The following is a 17,268-nucleotide window of genomic DNA, read 5'->3' on the forward strand; positions in this document are numbered from 1 at the left end:
CCCCCAATAGCCTGGCTCATGCAGCTGTACACGGGCTGACTGGATCACAGCCAGGCCACCTTTAACGCCCACCTGGACCGGGCCTGCAACCCCGTGGAGTGCGCCTTGGGGTACCTTAAGGCATGCTTCAGGTACCTCCTGACCTGCCTGGACACGGGGGTGCAGCACGTCCCAGAGATCATTGTGGCATGCTGTATCCTCCACAACATAATCGAGGGGAAGGGGAAAGCCTTCCTCCCGGGGTGGATGGCAGGCGAGGGCCAAGCCTACCAGCAGCCTCGGATGGCTGCCACCTGGCAGGCCAACCGCGACGGGGTGTGGATCCGGGAAGCCCTCCGGGTGCTGCTCAACCAGGCCCCACAGTAGGCCACGCCTACACCCATAAACAGGGGGCGCCCCCTGTGCCCCCACTTCCTGCTCCCATCACCACCCCTTCCCCCCACCCCCCAATAAATATCATGCACTCAGTTAACATGTAACGCAGGTTTATTTACAAGGGGAAGAGGACAGGGTGGGCTCTTAACTGGGAGAAGGGGGGCTCCTAACAGGGAGGGCCTCATGGGTGGGAGAGGTGGCCTCTCCCACTGCCACGACTGGAGGGGCCCTGGTGCCTCTCGTGCCAGGTTGGGGTGGGCTACACCAAGAGGTGCCGAGGTCAGGGGGCTGCGGGAGGGGAGGGGGCAGGGGCATGGGCACAGGCAGAAGTGGGGAGAGGGCTGGGCATGGCAGGGGGGGCAGCGGGGGGCCCGGCCGCACTGTGCTGCGGTGCAGGGCCCGTGCGCTCCGCGATAGTACCCAGGAGGGCGCACACGTGGTCACAGCACTCCAGGTACTGGCCTCACACCCGTTCCCATCATGCTTCGTCTGCGCAGATCTTAGCAGAGAGTGAGCGCTCAATTGCGCAGACATGGCGGCGGAGCAGGTGGTGGCGGTCCTGGGAGTGCTGCAACAAGCCCTGGCTCCTCAGCGCTGGCAGGACGGGGCTGGAGGGTCCCTCGCTGGCAGGGGGTCCCGCTGCGGGGGAAGCAGACGACAGCGAGGCGATCAGTAAGCCCTGCCCCATGGTGTTCCGGGTGCCCCGTACCCTCCTCCCAGCGCCTCATGTGCCACAATGCCTGGGGACAGGTATGGTTGGCATGGGGGGATTCCCCTGGGGGCAGCGGGGGGGCCAGAGATGACCCGGGGGCCACGGGTGTGTGTGGGGGGCGCATTGTGCCTTCCCCTGGGGCAGCTGCTGTGTCCCATGGGCAGCTGTGGATGCATGCTGTGTGAGGCAACCTTCGGGCTGTGTGGGGTCAGGGCTGCGCCCTTGCGGCTGGGCTACTCCTGGCCGGACAACCCCCCCCCCCCCCCCCCCGGCGGGCTGGGTGTGCGTGACCCCCTAGGGTCCTTGGTGTGTGCTAGGGTGCCTGCCGCATCCATGTGCCACTTGGTCTGGCCGCACAAGGTTGCACATGCTGTGTGCCGCTGCATGGTGCATGGCCAGGCAGAGCCATGTGCCACTCCCTCTCCCCCACCCCGTGGACCCGCTGCACACTTGTGAGTGGCAGCCGCGACACTTACTGGAGGATCCCTCGCCAGCCTCCGAGGCGGCCCAGGAGATGTCCTGGCTGCTGGGCAGGGCCGGTGGGGTCTGGTTGCTGTTGTCCGCCGCCGCCTCCTCCTTGGTGGACCAGTCACCCTCCTCCTCCTCCAGTTCTGGCAGCCGGACCACCAGGGTGGCCACCACCGAGTTGACCCGTGCCTGCAGGGCCTCGGCCCCGGTATCCCCCAGGATGCTGTGCAGGGGTTGGTAATGGGGGCAGGAGGTGGCTCCAGCCCCCCCCGCACTCACTAGCCTGCACTTAGGCGAGCCGCAGGTCTTTCACCTTGGCCTGGACCTGTTCCAGGGTCCGGGCTGGGTGTCCTTGTGCGGCCAGCACCTGGGCCATCTTGGAGAAGATCTCCAGATTTTGCCTCCAGGACTTCTGGCCCCAGAGGTCCAGGAGGGCCTTGACTTCAGTGGTGCCCCAGCATGGGGCCCACCGCTTGGTGCCCCTCTGGTCCTGCTGGATGCTGGGGGGTGGCTCCTGGGTGGGGCCTGTGGGCTGTCATGCTGGCTGGGCAGCTACCATGACTTGCTCTGGCTGCTGTCCAGGGTGCATCTGCCTCACGGCTCCGCAGGGTGCCTATGCCTTTAAGGGGCAGCCAGCTAGGAGGAACCAGCGAGTTTTGATTGCCTGTACGGAGTGTCAGAGAGGCCACCTGTGTTTTTTTCCCCGGTGGCCAGTTCTTGCGCAAGAAGCCCCTGCCGCATGTCCACACTGCCCTTTTGCGCAAGAGGGCTTACACTTGTTAGAAAAGAGCGTAGCTCTTGCACAAGAAGCCCTGTCTTCCGACACCATACTGTAAATCTTCTTGCGCAAGAGCAGGTGGGCAGTGTGGACGCTCTGCGGGTTCTTGTGCAAGAACCTGCCAGTGTAGACATAGAGCTCCTACTTAAACTCAGTGGCTGTCACAGCAGCCAAAAGAGTGCTTCTGCTGACATGTGCTGACTTTATCCAGAGGTGATGTTCCTACACCAACAGAAAAACTGACGTAAGAAATGTTTATACTGCATCTACAGCGAGGCTGTCATCACAGGCTCTGTAGTATAGACATAGCTTTAGTCTATCAAACTTTTTCCAGCAGTGTTGTTGTGTAAGACCCATCTCAGTACTCCAGTATCATGAAACTGACTATATGCAGTGGAACACAATGCAATCAAATTCACAAAACAGAAGAAAAATAAAATGTAGTGTAGTGTTTAGGTCAGTATATCCTTTCCCTTCACTTAAGACTAAAACTTAATAATTTCAGGACAATTTACCTTCACTAGATGGGGTAACTGCTCTATTGGATGCAGGACTGGCAGGTGTGGGAGATGCAGCTGCAACAGCCATGGCAACTGATTCAGTAGGAATAGTACCAGGTTGTGGAGAGAACAGAGCTGGTCCAGTTGGATTACTTGCAACATTACTCTGTCTTGGCGACCTAGGCCTGTGTGTTCTAGGAGATAATCTTGAAACTAGAATAAATAGAAACAATAGTTACAGGATTGCTGAGTCCCTACAGCGGTTAAGTGCTCCCCCCCCCCCCCCCCCCAAAAGAAAGAAGCCTAAGAGCATGCTTTTAAAATAGTTAGCACAACAGAATACAATTACTGACACCCTGTTAACCTTTTGTTATATCATTTGGAGTTACAGAATTTAGGAAGAAATCACCTGAAACACAGCGAGCTGCAGCAGTTGCAAGTTTCCATTTTATTCCATAACACAACTAGCTAGAACCACCCAATATGGGCTGGGCTGACCCCTAATGACCTAACTCAGTTACTATAACAAGAACTATCATTACAACAACCCAATACATAACATATTCCTCCCCCCTTAATAAGAACATCCCTTTAATAAAACAAACACTAAACTATGGAAGGAGGGTAGACTGCCTCAGTTCCCAGCGAACCCCAGGGATTATTTTGCCCCACAACCATGGGTTAACCTTAACTAAAGGTCCAGCTGTTGAGGAAGCCACCTTTCTCTAGGTGGATTATGGTGGACATCTGGTGTTCTTGCACTCAAAGGTGTTATGGGTGCGGGCCTGACAATGGGCTGGGAACTCAAAGCACAAACAGGTGAGGCTGTTGGATCAGCCTGCTCAGGGAGGGGGGTTTATGTTTGCTGCAGGTGGTGAGGGAGAAGGAGAGTCAGGAACACGTGATTCTTGACACGGTAGCTCACCAGCAGTGGTGAGGTCAGGCAACTCAACTGGAGATGTGTCTTGAGGGCAGGCAGAACCTGGCAACAAGTGTTCTACATTCTGCCACCAGATGAGATCCCCTGCAGTCTGAACAGCATAGGAAACAGATCTTGTTTGAGCAATGACAGTGGCAGGGACCCATTTAGCTCCAGAAGCATAGTTCAGAGCCAAAACCGTCTGTCCAGGACTAAAGGTTCGGTCTTTTGCTCTGGATGCACGCCTGATGACTTGACCTTGCTGTTGATGTTGCATAATTTGTCGTGGTTCAGAAGGTTTCAGCAGATCAAAGCAAATGTGCAGCTGACGTTCCATCATTAGAAAAGTTGGGGGCGTTTTGGTTGTAGCATGAGGTGTGTTTCTGTAGGCTAGTAAGGTGCCCAGACACTTTTGAATGGCTAACAAGAACACCACCTTGCTATTGAGCATTGGTAATGAAGTGGTGGCTAGAGACTCAAAAGGCAGGTACATTAATGCATCAAGTACAAGATCCAAGTTCCAAGAAGGAGGAATGGGCCTTCACGGGGGTTTAAGATTAGCTATCCCCTTAAGCAGTCTTTTTGTCATAGGGTGAGTAAATACTGAATGACCTCCGATGGTGGAATGGAAGGCGGTAATTGCAGAGAGGTGAACCCGTAGGGTAGACATCGAGAGACCCGACTGACGCACAGATAGAATATAATCAAGGATCATATGCATTGGTGCAGAATGTGGTTGAATGTCAATTTCGTCACACCAAACCACAAATCTCTTCCATTTTGCCACATAAGAGCTTCTTGTGGTTTGCCTCCTGCTGTTCAACAATACAGCCATTTGTCTCGTGCCATCCCTCTCCAGCCTTCCACAAACCTTGGGCAGGGACACCACTCCTACCCCCTGGCTAATAGCACTCCATGGACCCAGCCTCCATGACTTGATCTCACTTCCCTTTAAACTCTGTTCTAGTTGTAGCCTTCACAGCCTCCTGCAGCAAGGAGTTCCACAGGTTGACTCTTTGCTTTGTGAAGAACAACTTTGTTACTAGTTTGAAGCCTGCTACCCATTCCTTTCCTTTGGTGTCCTCTAGTCCTTCTTTATGGGAACTAATGAAGAACTTTTCTGTATGCACCCTCTCCACCCCACTCATGCTTTTAGAGACCTCTATCCTGTCCCCCCTCCGTCTCCTCTTTTCTAAGCTGAAAAGTCCCAGTCTCTTTAGCCTCTCTTCATATGAGACCTGTTCCAAACCCCTGATCATTGTAGTTGCCCTCCCCTCTCCCAGCCTCTCTCTTCCCCTCTCCCACCTCCTTTTCCCAGTCTCCCCCAGTTTTGTTCAATAAAGACAGATTCCATTTTTGAACACAATTGTCCTTTATTTTGTACATCAAGAAAAGGGGCTAGGGAAGGGTAAGTGGAAGGAGGTGAGGGAGGAATGGGGTACGAGTCCCTGATGGGGAGGACTGGGCTGGCTCTGCGGGCTTCTGGGGGTGGAAGCTCTCCTGCAGCCCCCCAATTGCCCCCTCTCCCCAGATGGCAGCCTGCAGCAAGTGCAGCCGGGCTGATGGCTGAGTGGTGTGATGTGCCCAGTGTGGGTACTCCAGGCACTCCAAGCCAGGACTGCTTTGCAAGTGGGGCACCCCTGAGAACTGTCTGTCCGGGGTGGGGGTCGGGACCCTTTAAGCACAGCCCTCGGCTAGCCTGAGACAGCATCTCCACGCTCTAAGTCCTCCTCTTATGCCCTGCTGGCACTGCTTCCGGCCATCCTTAAGCCCGGTTCAGGGTCCACTTAATGTGGACATGCTAGTTCGAATTAGCAAAATGCTAATTCGAACTAGTTTTTAGTTCTAGACGCGTTAGTTCGAATTATCTTAGTTCGAATTAACTAATTCAAACTAAGTTAGTTCGAATTAGCGCTGTAGTGTAGACGTACCCCCAGTTATATAGTTCAGAGTTACAGAATTTAGGAAGAAATCGCTTGAAACACAGGGTATGTCTACACTACAGCGTTATTTTGAAATACTTAATTCGAAATAAGTTATTTCAAAATAATGCATCTACACACAAAATGCATCCACACTGAGTGGATGCTAAATCGCATTTAAGGCCGGCCGGAACCAGGTCCAGTAGGGCATCAGGTCAGGAGTTACTTTGTGTGGCTGCTGTCTGATGCTATCTGAGGTCGGTGCTTAAAGGGACCCTGCCTGGACAGCCGGTTCTCCGCTTTCCCTGCTTGCTTGCCTACTTTGATAAGGGACAGCAAAGCATTTTGTTTCTGTGTGCTCGGTTTGCCCTCACTTGGGACACCACAGCACTCTGCAACATGAAGCCCGAGCTGCCCCATGGCACTCTGGTGCTTCTCATGGACGCGTTGCTGCGAGCCTGGCTGCACTTTCTGCAGGCTGCCATCCAGGAGGTCCATCAGGGGGCTGTCAGTATCCAGGAGGCCCTGCGGGAGAGCTTCCACCCTGAGGAGCACTAAGAGCCTCCCTGGTCTGCCCCAGTGGGGGCTTGTGCCTCATTCCTCCCTCACGTCCTTCCACTGACCCCTCCCTAGCCCCCCTTCCTGATGTCAAATAAAACACAAATTTTCATGAACACAAACTCTATTTAACAAAACGGGGGGGGGGGGGGGAATGAAACTCTGGTGAGACTGGGGAAAGGAGGCGGGAGAGGGGAGGGGGAAACCTGGGAGGAGGGAGGTGGAAGGGGGAAGGAAGGGGAAGAAGAAGCTCAGGGCTCAAGGTTGGGGGTCTCGCCGGACCAACTTGATTGTCATGCAAACCTGCTCCTGGGTTCGCCTGTGGCCTTTGGTGGCCAGGCTGGCAGCTATCCTGCCATAAACGACCGCGTTCCTCCGTCTAGTGCGGAGATCATGGACGTTGTGGGTATCCCCCCCCCCCCCAAAACCTGAATAAGGTCCATGATCTCCACCTTGGACTGGGAAGGTGCCCGCCTTCTCCGGGCCCTGGCAGGCTCCTGGGAGCGGTGGAGGGCTGGCTGCCAGTGGCTTGCTGGCTCATGGTTAGGGGCCACTGGGTCAGGGGCCCCGGTGGCCACTGCTGGCTCTGGGCTGGCAGGCTTGGAGCTGGCACAGGCACTATGGCCAGAGTCAACCCCTTTAAGGGCTCTGGGGAGGGGGGAGGGAGAGGAGTGTTCTTGGTTGAGTCTGGAGTGGCCACCAGGGCTCCCTGGGAAGGCTGGAGGCCCCCTATTTCAAAATAAGTGTCTACACAGCACTTATTTCGAAATAGCTATTTCGAATTTGGCGTTACTCCTCGTGGAATGAGGTTTATCAAATTCGAAATAAGCACTCTGCTATTTCAAATTGATTTCGAAATAGCGGTTTGGCTGTGTAGACGTTAGTAAAGTTATTTCGAAATAATTTCGCTGTGTAGACATACCCACAGAGAGTTGCAAGTTTCCATTTTATTCCATAACACAGAACTAGCTAGAACCACCCAAAACTACTATAACAACAAGATCTATCACTGCAACAACCCAATACACACCACCTTTCAGATATATTGTAAAGAACTAAGAAATGTATTTCAGATTACATGTAGCATTTATCTGCAGATAGACCCTCAATCACTGCCTTGCAGCCCTACAACAAAGCTGCAATCCCAATTGGCCAAACCACAAGAGCTCAGATTAACAGTTTCAGGCACAGCAAAAGAGGTAGCCCTTTATAAAAAAGTAAAACACCTTTTTAAAAAAAATGACTGAAGGATATAAGTATCTTGTACTTGACTTGCTTTACAGCAGCAATGGGCAACCTATGCTAGTGAATTGGCCGTATGAGTGGCCTTCCTTCATCTCAGTGGGCCATCGCAACCACAGCAGTCTCCTGGAATAGAGTCATTTTGCTAACTGCGCTTGCATTCCTAGAACAATTTGCGGGGTGTGCCGACTGAACCGCTGCAGTGCTTTGATTGGATGCAGAGGGTGCACACCGCTCTCTCAGTCAATGTTGTGTGTAATCAGCACGCACCTCACTTTACGTGCCCTTGCTTTGCATGTGTGTCACTTTAGGAATATGGTAGGAAAGAAGCTACAGGAATGAAAACCAGTGGAATCTGACACGCCTACATTAAGGATGTTAAATTTAAAAAACTAATCAAATAGTCAATGCAATTTACATTGACTATTCAATTTGTCAATAAGGGCACCTCTGCCTTTGAAATGTAGCAAGAGCCCTACCAGCTCTTGATACATTTCAAAGGTGGAAGCGCCATGCCTGCTTGAGTCCTCTGCTGCCGCCCTGCTCCTGCGGCGCTGCTTCTTTTGAAATGTAGCAAAAGTGGGGCTCTTGCTACATTTCAAAGGTAGAAGCACCGCCAGTTTCCCGCTGCGCTCCTGCCCCACCCCGCATATGCTTATCAGATAGTCAACTAGTCACTTACATCCCTAGCCTGCGTGTGGGCAACAGTAAAGAAAATGTCTCGTGGGCCACACATAGAACTCCAATAGGCTGCATGCAGCTCACGGGCCCCTGATTGCCCACCACTGCTTTACATGCTCCTCTTTAGAGATGGATGCCTACTGGAGAATTGAAGTATTCCACTGACACAGATCGTTATAGAACTTCAGGGGTGGCTCATATATAAGTAAGTGTGGCAGGGCATTGCCCTGTACTGGCCCTTTAAGGGGCTGAGACCTGGAGTCAGGAGGAAGCCCAGCTGAGGCAGCTAATGAGGGCCCAGCTGGAGGCCATATAGAGCAACTCCTGGAAGGAGAAGAGAGACCAGACCTGCCTGCCTGCCATGAGAGAGGCTTCGGCCTGGCAAACCCAGGCTACCCGGCCTGAGGCCCAGGGCTGCAAGGAGGCAGTTATGGAGGGCAGGGCTCACAAGGAGGCAGCCCTAAAAGGCCAGGCTTCAAGGAGGCAACCGTGGTTCGCAAGGAGGCAGCTGTGGTTGGCTGGGGGAGTTTGAGCCAGGGAAGCACCAGGCCATAAGTCCGCAAGGCAGGGTTGCAGGAGGCAACCGGGCAGGCAGAGTAGGAGAAGAACTGGGGGTCCTGGGGAGTAGGGAGGACCCTGGAGGAGGAGTGGAGGAAGAACAATGACTCCCACTCCCCCCACCCCCAGAAGGGGGCGCAGACCAAGATCAGAGTGGTCACTGCCGGAGGGCAGTGCCCTGAAGAGAACACCTCACCTAAAGGGAGCACGTTGGCATCGCAGCAGCCAGTTACTTCCCCAAAAGCCACCCTGAGGGAAGAGCTGTGCAGAAAGTGAGTTGAACCTGCTACATAAGGAGAAATATATGTGAACAGAATAAATATTCTATAGGGGACCATCTGCTCCTCCTGCCTATTCCTCGCCATAAATTGCAATCTGATCACTGATCATCCTGAAAGCAAATAACTGTGATGCCAGAAGATTACAACTTCAAGTGAGGCAAAAGAAAAAAAGACTAAAAAATAAAACCTGTTTTCATGTTAATAGCCCAGATTTAGAAGAATGGAAAGGGAACCATTTTAAAACCTAGAACAGTTTTAAGAGAAACATGTAATTTTGAATTTTCTTATAAAAAGGCTTCACATTAAATTTAATTCCAACTTTTCTTGGCCTATCACTCTCACTCTCCTCTCTACCCAAGGTCCTTGTTCATATACAACTGCACATGAATTCAGTCAGAGGAGCTATTGAGGTACAGCTGTATGAGTGGGGAATACCCCATTACTCGCCTCTTCCAATAGCTTTAAGATTATACTTCCTTTCACCAACTCCTAGGCATTTTCCTTCCATTAAATTATGTTTAATTGCAGCAAACACTTAACTACAAAGGCAAAAAAAGTTCCATTAAGGCAATATTACAATCATTTAGCAGAACTGATGTTTATTCAAAGACTGAACTGTCTGGAAGTTTAAGATTAATATTCTAAAAATATCCCTGAAAGCAATCTGCAATAAGCCATGCTATACCTACCCCCACTGACAACTGATGACCACGTCCCACCTGATGGGCTGCCTCGTGCCACTGTAGAAGTAGATGCTTCCCCTGGTACATTATGAGATACAAATTCTAAGCCACTTGAAATTGTACCCCTACCAGTAGAGACTCTGTGACCTCGAGGGTGCCGTTGTGCCTTAGGAGACATCCGTGGTGGCCCTGGGAAGAAGAACACACCCCACACTATGAATACCTGTGTGACAGTTTTACCCCCACAATTGCTTTATGACATTGTCTTATAGATACAAATATGCATACCTCGAAGATGCTTTGGACAAAATACCTCATGTAACCGATCAATTTTAACGTCACAATCTGCTGGATCTGTATGTGTTATTTTGGTGAATGTATCGTTCTTGTGTGTAAAGTTAGATATATGGAGAATGGAATGATTTATGGTTTTAAATGTGGAAATGAAAACCATCAAGGGTCTTTCCCTCAATGTCTGAGTGATCACCTGTTCACCTGTAAACAGCCCCCTTTGTCCTATAAGTCTAAGCAGTGGTTGGTCTTAGGAAGGCATGTGACCTCCCAAACTGGTAGGGTCTGACCAGGTAATTTTCCATGGAAGGGAAGAATGTGGAAACAAAGAATTCCCGCCCAAAAGGAAGGCTATTTAGGATGCAAAGTTTTCAGGCTCTTGGTCTTTGGCTGGCAGGACACACCCAAGAGGATAACCAGAGACTGCAGGGGAAAAAGATCTTCCCTGCCTTGGAGGTTTAGCTGAAATAAGAACAGTTTTAGGGTAAGTTTGCAATAAGCTTTAGGGTGTTAGAACTAGCTATGCGTTTTCTGTTATTTCAAATTTGTAATTCACTTGGCTCTGCCTGTTTTCACTTGCAACCACCTAAATCCTACTGTTTGAACTCAATAAAATCACTTTTATTTACTATCAAACCTAGTATAAATAATTGTTGCTTGGGGGAGCAATCAGTGTGTATATTCTCCTGTCATTGTTAAAGGGGGCTTACCTAAACAATTCATTTGGGGTTTGATCCCACTTGGGGAGTGGTATCCCAGGAAGCTGGGACCTAAACTGCACTCTCCTCAGGCCTCAAGAGTTTCAGTGTCTGTATTGCTCTGTGCCTTGGCTGGGGGAGACCAGGAGATCTGGCCCAGCAGGACAGGGTGGTGAGAAGCCCCAGAGAGCAAGGTGGTGTCAATGGCTTTGTCAGCACACCAGGAAGCAGCCCCAAGATGTCATGACTGCACCCCATCACAACCTAATCTCTCATTCTTTAATGTAGCTATTTTTACAATTGGCTCCAAGTCAAGCAAGCACTAGTAGGGCAATCAAGTCAAGTAAGTTAAACAGGCATTGAGCATAACTGGGGTTCCATGGGTTCAGGGCAATTGGACACATAGGGGAATATTACTGGTGCAATCAATCTAGGTATCGTAACTTGCCTATCATCTTGGTATCTAGTTACAAGCTTCATTAGCCTCTCCTCTCTTTTTTTTTTGGTTCAAGTTTTGCAGCACCAATTTAGTTCCTAAGAAATTTTAAATTCAAGAATTGTGCATTTTAATATTGCTTACTGTGACCTGAGCTAAACAAACTAGTCTACTATAGCTTGGCTGGAGGAGTATTGAAACCTGAAGTCTCAAACATGCTTCATTCCACACTTGTTGAATCAGAGCAGCTAAAAACAGTGGAACTTGCATGCTGGATTCTCAAATTTGATTTAGTCAACAAGGCTAGCAATGATAGCCAAAAGCAATGAAGGAAATTCCTGTGGGTATATCTATTACCCTCTTATTTGAAAGAGGATCTTGAGATTCAAGCAGGCAAGTTGGGGCATATTAGCAATTGATACAGCTGATGGGAGATAGCTGTGTCTCTTACTGAAGTGTCTGTTGAAATATCTATTTTGAGGGGCCACCAACTTTCAAGCTAATGCACTGGTATGCAGTATTGTCTATTTCTTTAGATGATTTGATTGACTAAGAATCACATTCAAGGAGGTGCCCATCACCATAATACTGGAGCGCACTATATCTATGTATCAATCTATCATACATAGAGTTCAGACATTTCTCCACACAACTATGAGATTGAATAATGTGAACCTTTATATGTACTGTTAGCTACCAAAGGTTTACAACATTGTTGCCTCATTGATATAAATTATAATTAATGTTTATATTTTCTATAGGCTCATTTTTAAAAAAACACATTCTAATCTCTTTTCACAGTGCACTTTTACCAAAAACAGGATTTGGGGATTTGAGAGTAAGCAGTTGGAATGAGTCTGGTTTATGTGGTATTACATGACAGAATGCATTAGATTTTTACAATGACCTTAAAATATCATTCCTAAGAAAGCCGCCTTAAAAAAAAAAAAAAACCAGCCAGGCCCTGCGTGTTGCCATTTGCTAGGTTAAAACACTGAGCGGTGTTACAAAGCTGAGCTTATTTCATACCAACTTGAGAAATTTCACAGCTTTATATTTTGTTTTGTAAAGTTTTCTATAACCTTTTTATTTAGTCTGATAAACTGAAGTTAAAACACAAATTATAGGTTAAGTAACAAAGAGGAAAAACAATTTTGTAATTAAACTCACAAGGGAGTTAAAGACAAACAAAAACCATGAACAAATTGTGGTATTGTACCTTCTGCAGACATGCGTTTAGGCACAGTAGAGACAGGAGCTGGAGAACCATGAGCAGAGGGGTGAGACGGGGGCCTGGATGGCCGTGAGGGGGGCCTGGAAGGCGGCCTTGTAGGGGTGGCTGCCCGAGGTGGAAGAAAGTTGGGACCTGATTGGTACCGAGAAGGTGGGCGAGAGGAAGGAGATGGGCAAGGCGATGGCCAGGGAACACCTGACAGAACAAATGATATGAAGGAAAGTATAAAAACTAAAGACAAATTATGGGGGTAAAAAAGGTAAAACAGAAAAAAGTAAAATATGATAAAAATGATTTTTTATATAATTAACCCTTTGGGGACAAATTCATTCATTTCTACAAGTGGTAGAATAACCACCCTCTTCAAGACTGGTCAAATGTAATCTCTCATTAGCTCCCCAAAGGGTTAATTTAGGATTTACAAATACTACTGAGGAATAGTTAAAGCTTAATCTGTTAGCCTGTTTATATACATGTTTCTTAGTACACATTTCTCTAGACAAGATGCATAAATGGTTACTACAGAATCTCATACAATGATTCACATATAAAATACTGACTATGCAAGCTATTGTTTTTCAAATTCAATGACGAGCGATATCAACTACAGAAAGTATTTCTTCACAAAAAACAGCAGTGTTCAGTGTCTGAAGTCTGACATTTGTGCCCCTACCACTTCTGGAGAAGGCTTATTTAAAATTTGTCTTTGAAACAAAGAACCCTGCTTCAAAATTTAAGAACAGAATGCATCAACTAATGTGCAATCAGCAAACTAATACAATGAACAATACAGGCACTAAATGTAGATTTAAAAGAAATAATGCTGTTTGGGCAGTAGTTATGATCAGAATGTTTAAAGCAAAAATATTTAAGTAGCAAACATCACTTACCTTTACCTAGCTATTGCCTAGGTCTTCTCCCCAGAGTGTCACTGTCAGGGTTGTTCCCTACTGTGGCACTCAGGGTGTGTCTAGACTACAGGGTTTTGTTGACAAAAGTGGACTTTTGTCGACAAAACTATACCTGCGTCCACACTGCCTTTGAGTTATGTCGACATAACGTCAACAGAACTCAGCAGTTTTGTCGACATATGTAAACCTCATTCTATGAGGAATAACGCCTTTTGTTGACAGAGTTCTGTCGATAGAAGGCATTATTCCATCTACACTGTCCTTTGCGTCCACACTGTTATGTCGACAAACCGGCTTGCTTTGTCGACAGAACTGGATGGAGTCTAGGCGCTCTTTGTCGACGGTATCTGTCGACAAAACTTCTGTCAACAAAACCCTGTAGTCTAGACATACCCTCAGAGTGCAGAAGATGGGAGCCCACAAAGAGCTCAAAACCTTGCCTCTACAGAGGCTGGTTATCAAAAACTACCTGCCCCCCCCCGCCACAGAATCACAACACACAGATTTTGGGGGATTTGCTGCCACCATCAATCAAGTGCTTTTTATCCCTAAAGCCAGGGGTGAACACTTGAAATCACCCCCAGAGGTACCCCAAGCTTTTGCCCCAAAAGAGCTTGCAAAAAAGAAGAGAGAAAAACAAGCTGCAGTTTCTAGTAGCTGACCCCTCAGTCAGATACACACAGACAGACCCTCCAGGACACAATAATCAAATCATCACCTTAAAAGAAGTGATTTTTATTACAAAACAAAAGATAAACTTGAGAAAGCATACTTAGTTGCTCTGTAACATGTAGCAACCAAGGAAAACAAATTAAAACAGAGGGGGGAAAAAACCTCTGGCACAATGCTTAGCTGGTAAAGGGGGAGGGGAGGCACAGAATCACACAGAGTAGTTCAAACCAAAGCACAAAATAAAGAAAAATGACCCTGAACGCGACTGGATTCACATTTCCCTGTCACTTACTTCTAATCTTCTCTTTGTTCAGTCCACTCCCATGCCCTGAATTCCATGGGGACATGGTAGACCTGTCTGGGTTTAAATCATTCTGTGGGTCTCAGCTCCTGGTTTCTCTCTCCCACACAAAGAAAGCAGGCAAGGAACCTATATCCCAGTGTTTTCCAATTTTATTTGGCTGAGGAACCCTTTTCAGCTTTTCAGAATTTCAAGGAACCCCTAGGTTTGTCAAGCAAAAAAAATAAAATAAAATAAAAAAAAGCAGGGAACCCCACCAATGCATGAAATCCCAAGACCCCACCCCTTTGAGGCCCCATCCTCTCTGTTCCCCTCCTCTCCATCACTTGCTATCCCTGGCCCTTATACATTCTCACTGGGTTGAGATAGGATGTGTGGGCTCTGGGGTGGGAATGAGGGATTTGGGGGTGGGAAGGGGTGAGAAGTACAAGCTCTGGGAGGGAATTTGGATGCAGGAGAAGGGGATGCTGGCTCGGGGAGGGGGCTCCAGGCTCGGGAGTGTTGGGCTCAGGTGGAAGGTTGGGGTGCTGAGCAAGCCGAGCAAGCCGCAGGCTTGTGGCTGTGAGGGTGCAGGAGTTTGGGCTGGGGTGTGTCAGGGGCTCAGGGCAGGGAGGCTGGGAGTATGATGGGCTCAGGACACAGATTTGTGATGTGTGGATGGTGCAGGAGTGTTGTGGCAGACTGAGGATGTGGGGATGCAGGAGTTTGGGGATGTGACAGGCTCAGGACAGGGGGTTCCAGTGTATGAGAGGCTCAGATTTGGAGTCAGGGTGGGGGGTACAGGAGTGTTATGATGCTGCAGTGAGATAGGGATTTGGCCCCAATTGGGGGCTTGTTGGCCTGGCTTCATTTTGAAATAAAATATGTCAAACTCAAAAGATTTCAGCATTGTCTTTATTTATGAGAGGGGTGAGGAACTGGTTTTGAGTCAAGGGTCACTGACCCACAGAAAAGTCAGTTGGGGCCACACAAGTGAGATGCAAAAAAAACAAAAAAAAATGCTCCTTCAAAACCCCCAAGCCTCACTAATGTGGTCCCAACTGTGCTGGTGGGGGCAGGGGCTGGGGAGAGGGCGCTGCTGGGTGGCGCGGTGCTGGGGCAGGATGCTGGGGTCAGGGACATGGTCCTGCTGGGCACTGGGGTGGGTGGCTGGGTGCTGGGGACAGGGTGCTGCTGGGTGCTGGGGACAGCGGACAGGGTACTCGTGGGGGGGGTCTGGACAGGGGCAGGGGACAGGGGCAGCTGGGACCAGTACCTGGCAATCCTGCAACACCTCTGAGTTCCGGGAAGTGTGTAACTGCACTTCCCCTCCCCAAACAGCTGGTGTGCACGCTGCCTGAACAGCAGGGGCTGTTGCACTCCAGAAACTCACTTCCACGATGCCTTCCTGCGGGGAATCCCAGGGCAGAAAGCACTGCCTGCACAGTCAGAGCTGCGCAGACCCGGGTCTCCTGACCTCCCCTCCCCCACCACGCAGAAAGGCCGCAGAACTAAGTTACTGGGTGCCACAGCCCCAGCTGTTCAGGCAGCGCAGGCCGGCTTCTTTGGGGAGGGGAAGTGGTTCCCTCCCCGCTGTCACCCATCTGGCATCCCCCTAGTGTGCTGGCTGGGAGCAACTGTTCCCCTCTGCCCTCGCCTCGCTACGCCTCTGTTGCCAGGGAGGAACGGGAAACAAGCATGCTGTTTCTGTAAGAAGCTGGTTAGCCAGCGCTCTCTCTTTCAGAGGGGGCAGGGAATGCCGGCTCCTCGCGCAACCCCTACTTTTGCTTTGCAGAACCCCAGGGTTCCACGGAGCACCAATTGGGAAACACTGCCATATCCAATTCAAATTTTAACCCTCTATCTCAATTGGTTCTCCTGGACCCCTAGCCAACACCTTTGCTAGGTACCTGAGTTAACCCCTTAGTCATCGGGTGCTGGTCAGCACTCCTGTCCATTACAGTCACACTTGAGTATTGTGGTTTATTTCTTCACAACATCTTGAAGTGTTAGGATTAAAAAAAAAAAAAAAGTATTCCAACGAGGCTGGTGTATTACTGAACTCAATAAGTAACACATGCCAACACTGAATATCTAGTTCACAGCATATAGGATTCAGTTATCTCTGTTAAAAGGAAATAGTGCTGCACTTGGCTCAGTTACAACTATATATGTACACAAACATACTCAAGGGTATTTATCTGGAGAGAAAACTTCTGAGGAACTCTATGCCGTTGTTTTTCCTTCCTATTACAGAACTTAATCACACCAAACGTCACACTGAAATAAATGGGAGCCTGTGCAAGAAGAAGAAATGCAAGAAGTATGGGGAATAAGCAAGAACTTGAAATGCTAGTAAATAAACACAACTCTGACATAGTTGGCATAATACACATGATTGGAATATTGGTATGGAAGGATACAGCTTGTTCAGGAAGGATGGGCAGGGAAAAAAGGGAGGAGGTGTTGCCTTATATATTAAAAATGTACACACTTGGATTGAGGTTGAGATGGTGTGGCCGGGTCTCCTGGGCAGCAGGGTGGCCTAGAGATTAGGTCCCAGAGTTAGCTGGTGGCACGGGGTTTAGGCTCCTGCCGCTGAGGCCCCAGGCCCAGGAATTCCGGCCTCTTATCAGAGTCTGGTTCCTAAGTTTGGGGCATGGCCCCAAGAGTCCAATTTCCCCCTCCTCAGGGCGGGTTCCTTCTGGTTCTCCCCCTTTGCACCAGGGGAAGGGATGGAGGCTTACCTGCTCCTGTGGCTGACCCAGTAGGTGGCTCTGGCTCAGGTCCTGCGGATGACAGAACCAGCTCCTGTCTCTTTGCTGGTTAGCCCCTAACTGAGCCAGGTTCCTCTCTTTTATTCTCCCTCCAGGACTGGCATTGGCTACAGGTAAAACAGGGCGGGGCTAGTTGGGCAAAAAGGCCTTGTAGTCAACTATGAGGAGGATGAACTGGTATCCAGCAGCACTTGTCTCCAGGGGGCCGACGATGTCCACCCCAATCCGCTCAAAGGGTACACTCATGAGTGGGAGGGGAATTAGCGGGGCTTTCTCCACTGGCCAGAGTGCC

The 17,268-nt window shown here is 49.4% G+C and overlaps 1 protein-coding gene across 14 annotated transcripts in view; it reads right to left on the reverse strand.

Moving 5' to 3' along the window:
- The window catches only part of LOC102445074 (ataxin-2-like), a 257,980-nt gene that overhangs the window by 97,151 nt on the left and 143,561 nt on the right, over positions 1-17,268 (reverse strand). For 5 of the 14 annotated variants that reach the window (XM_075914768.2, XM_075914775.2, XM_075914767.2 and 2 more), the window contains exons 10-13: positions 12,322-12,531; positions 9,684-9,866; positions 8,910-8,999; positions 2,849-3,046 (exon numbers count right to left, since the gene is read on the reverse strand). In XM_075914768.2, the coding sequence (XP_075770883.2) occupies positions 2,849-3,046; positions 8,910-8,999; positions 9,684-9,866; positions 12,322-12,531 (681 nt within the window). The remainder of the gene's footprint in view (positions 1-2,848; positions 3,047-8,909; positions 9,000-9,683; positions 9,867-12,321; positions 12,532-17,268) is intronic. The other 9 variants (XM_075914774.2, XM_075914771.2, XM_075914770.2 and 6 more) reach the window with 6 other exon arrangements.

This window comes from Pelodiscus sinensis, chromosome W (genome assembly GCF_052426305.1).
Source record: "Pelodiscus sinensis isolate ZL-2025 chromosome W, ASM5242630v1, whole genome shotgun sequence".
In the NCBI taxonomy this organism is placed as follows: Eukaryota; Metazoa; Chordata; order Testudines; family Trionychidae; genus Pelodiscus; species Pelodiscus sinensis.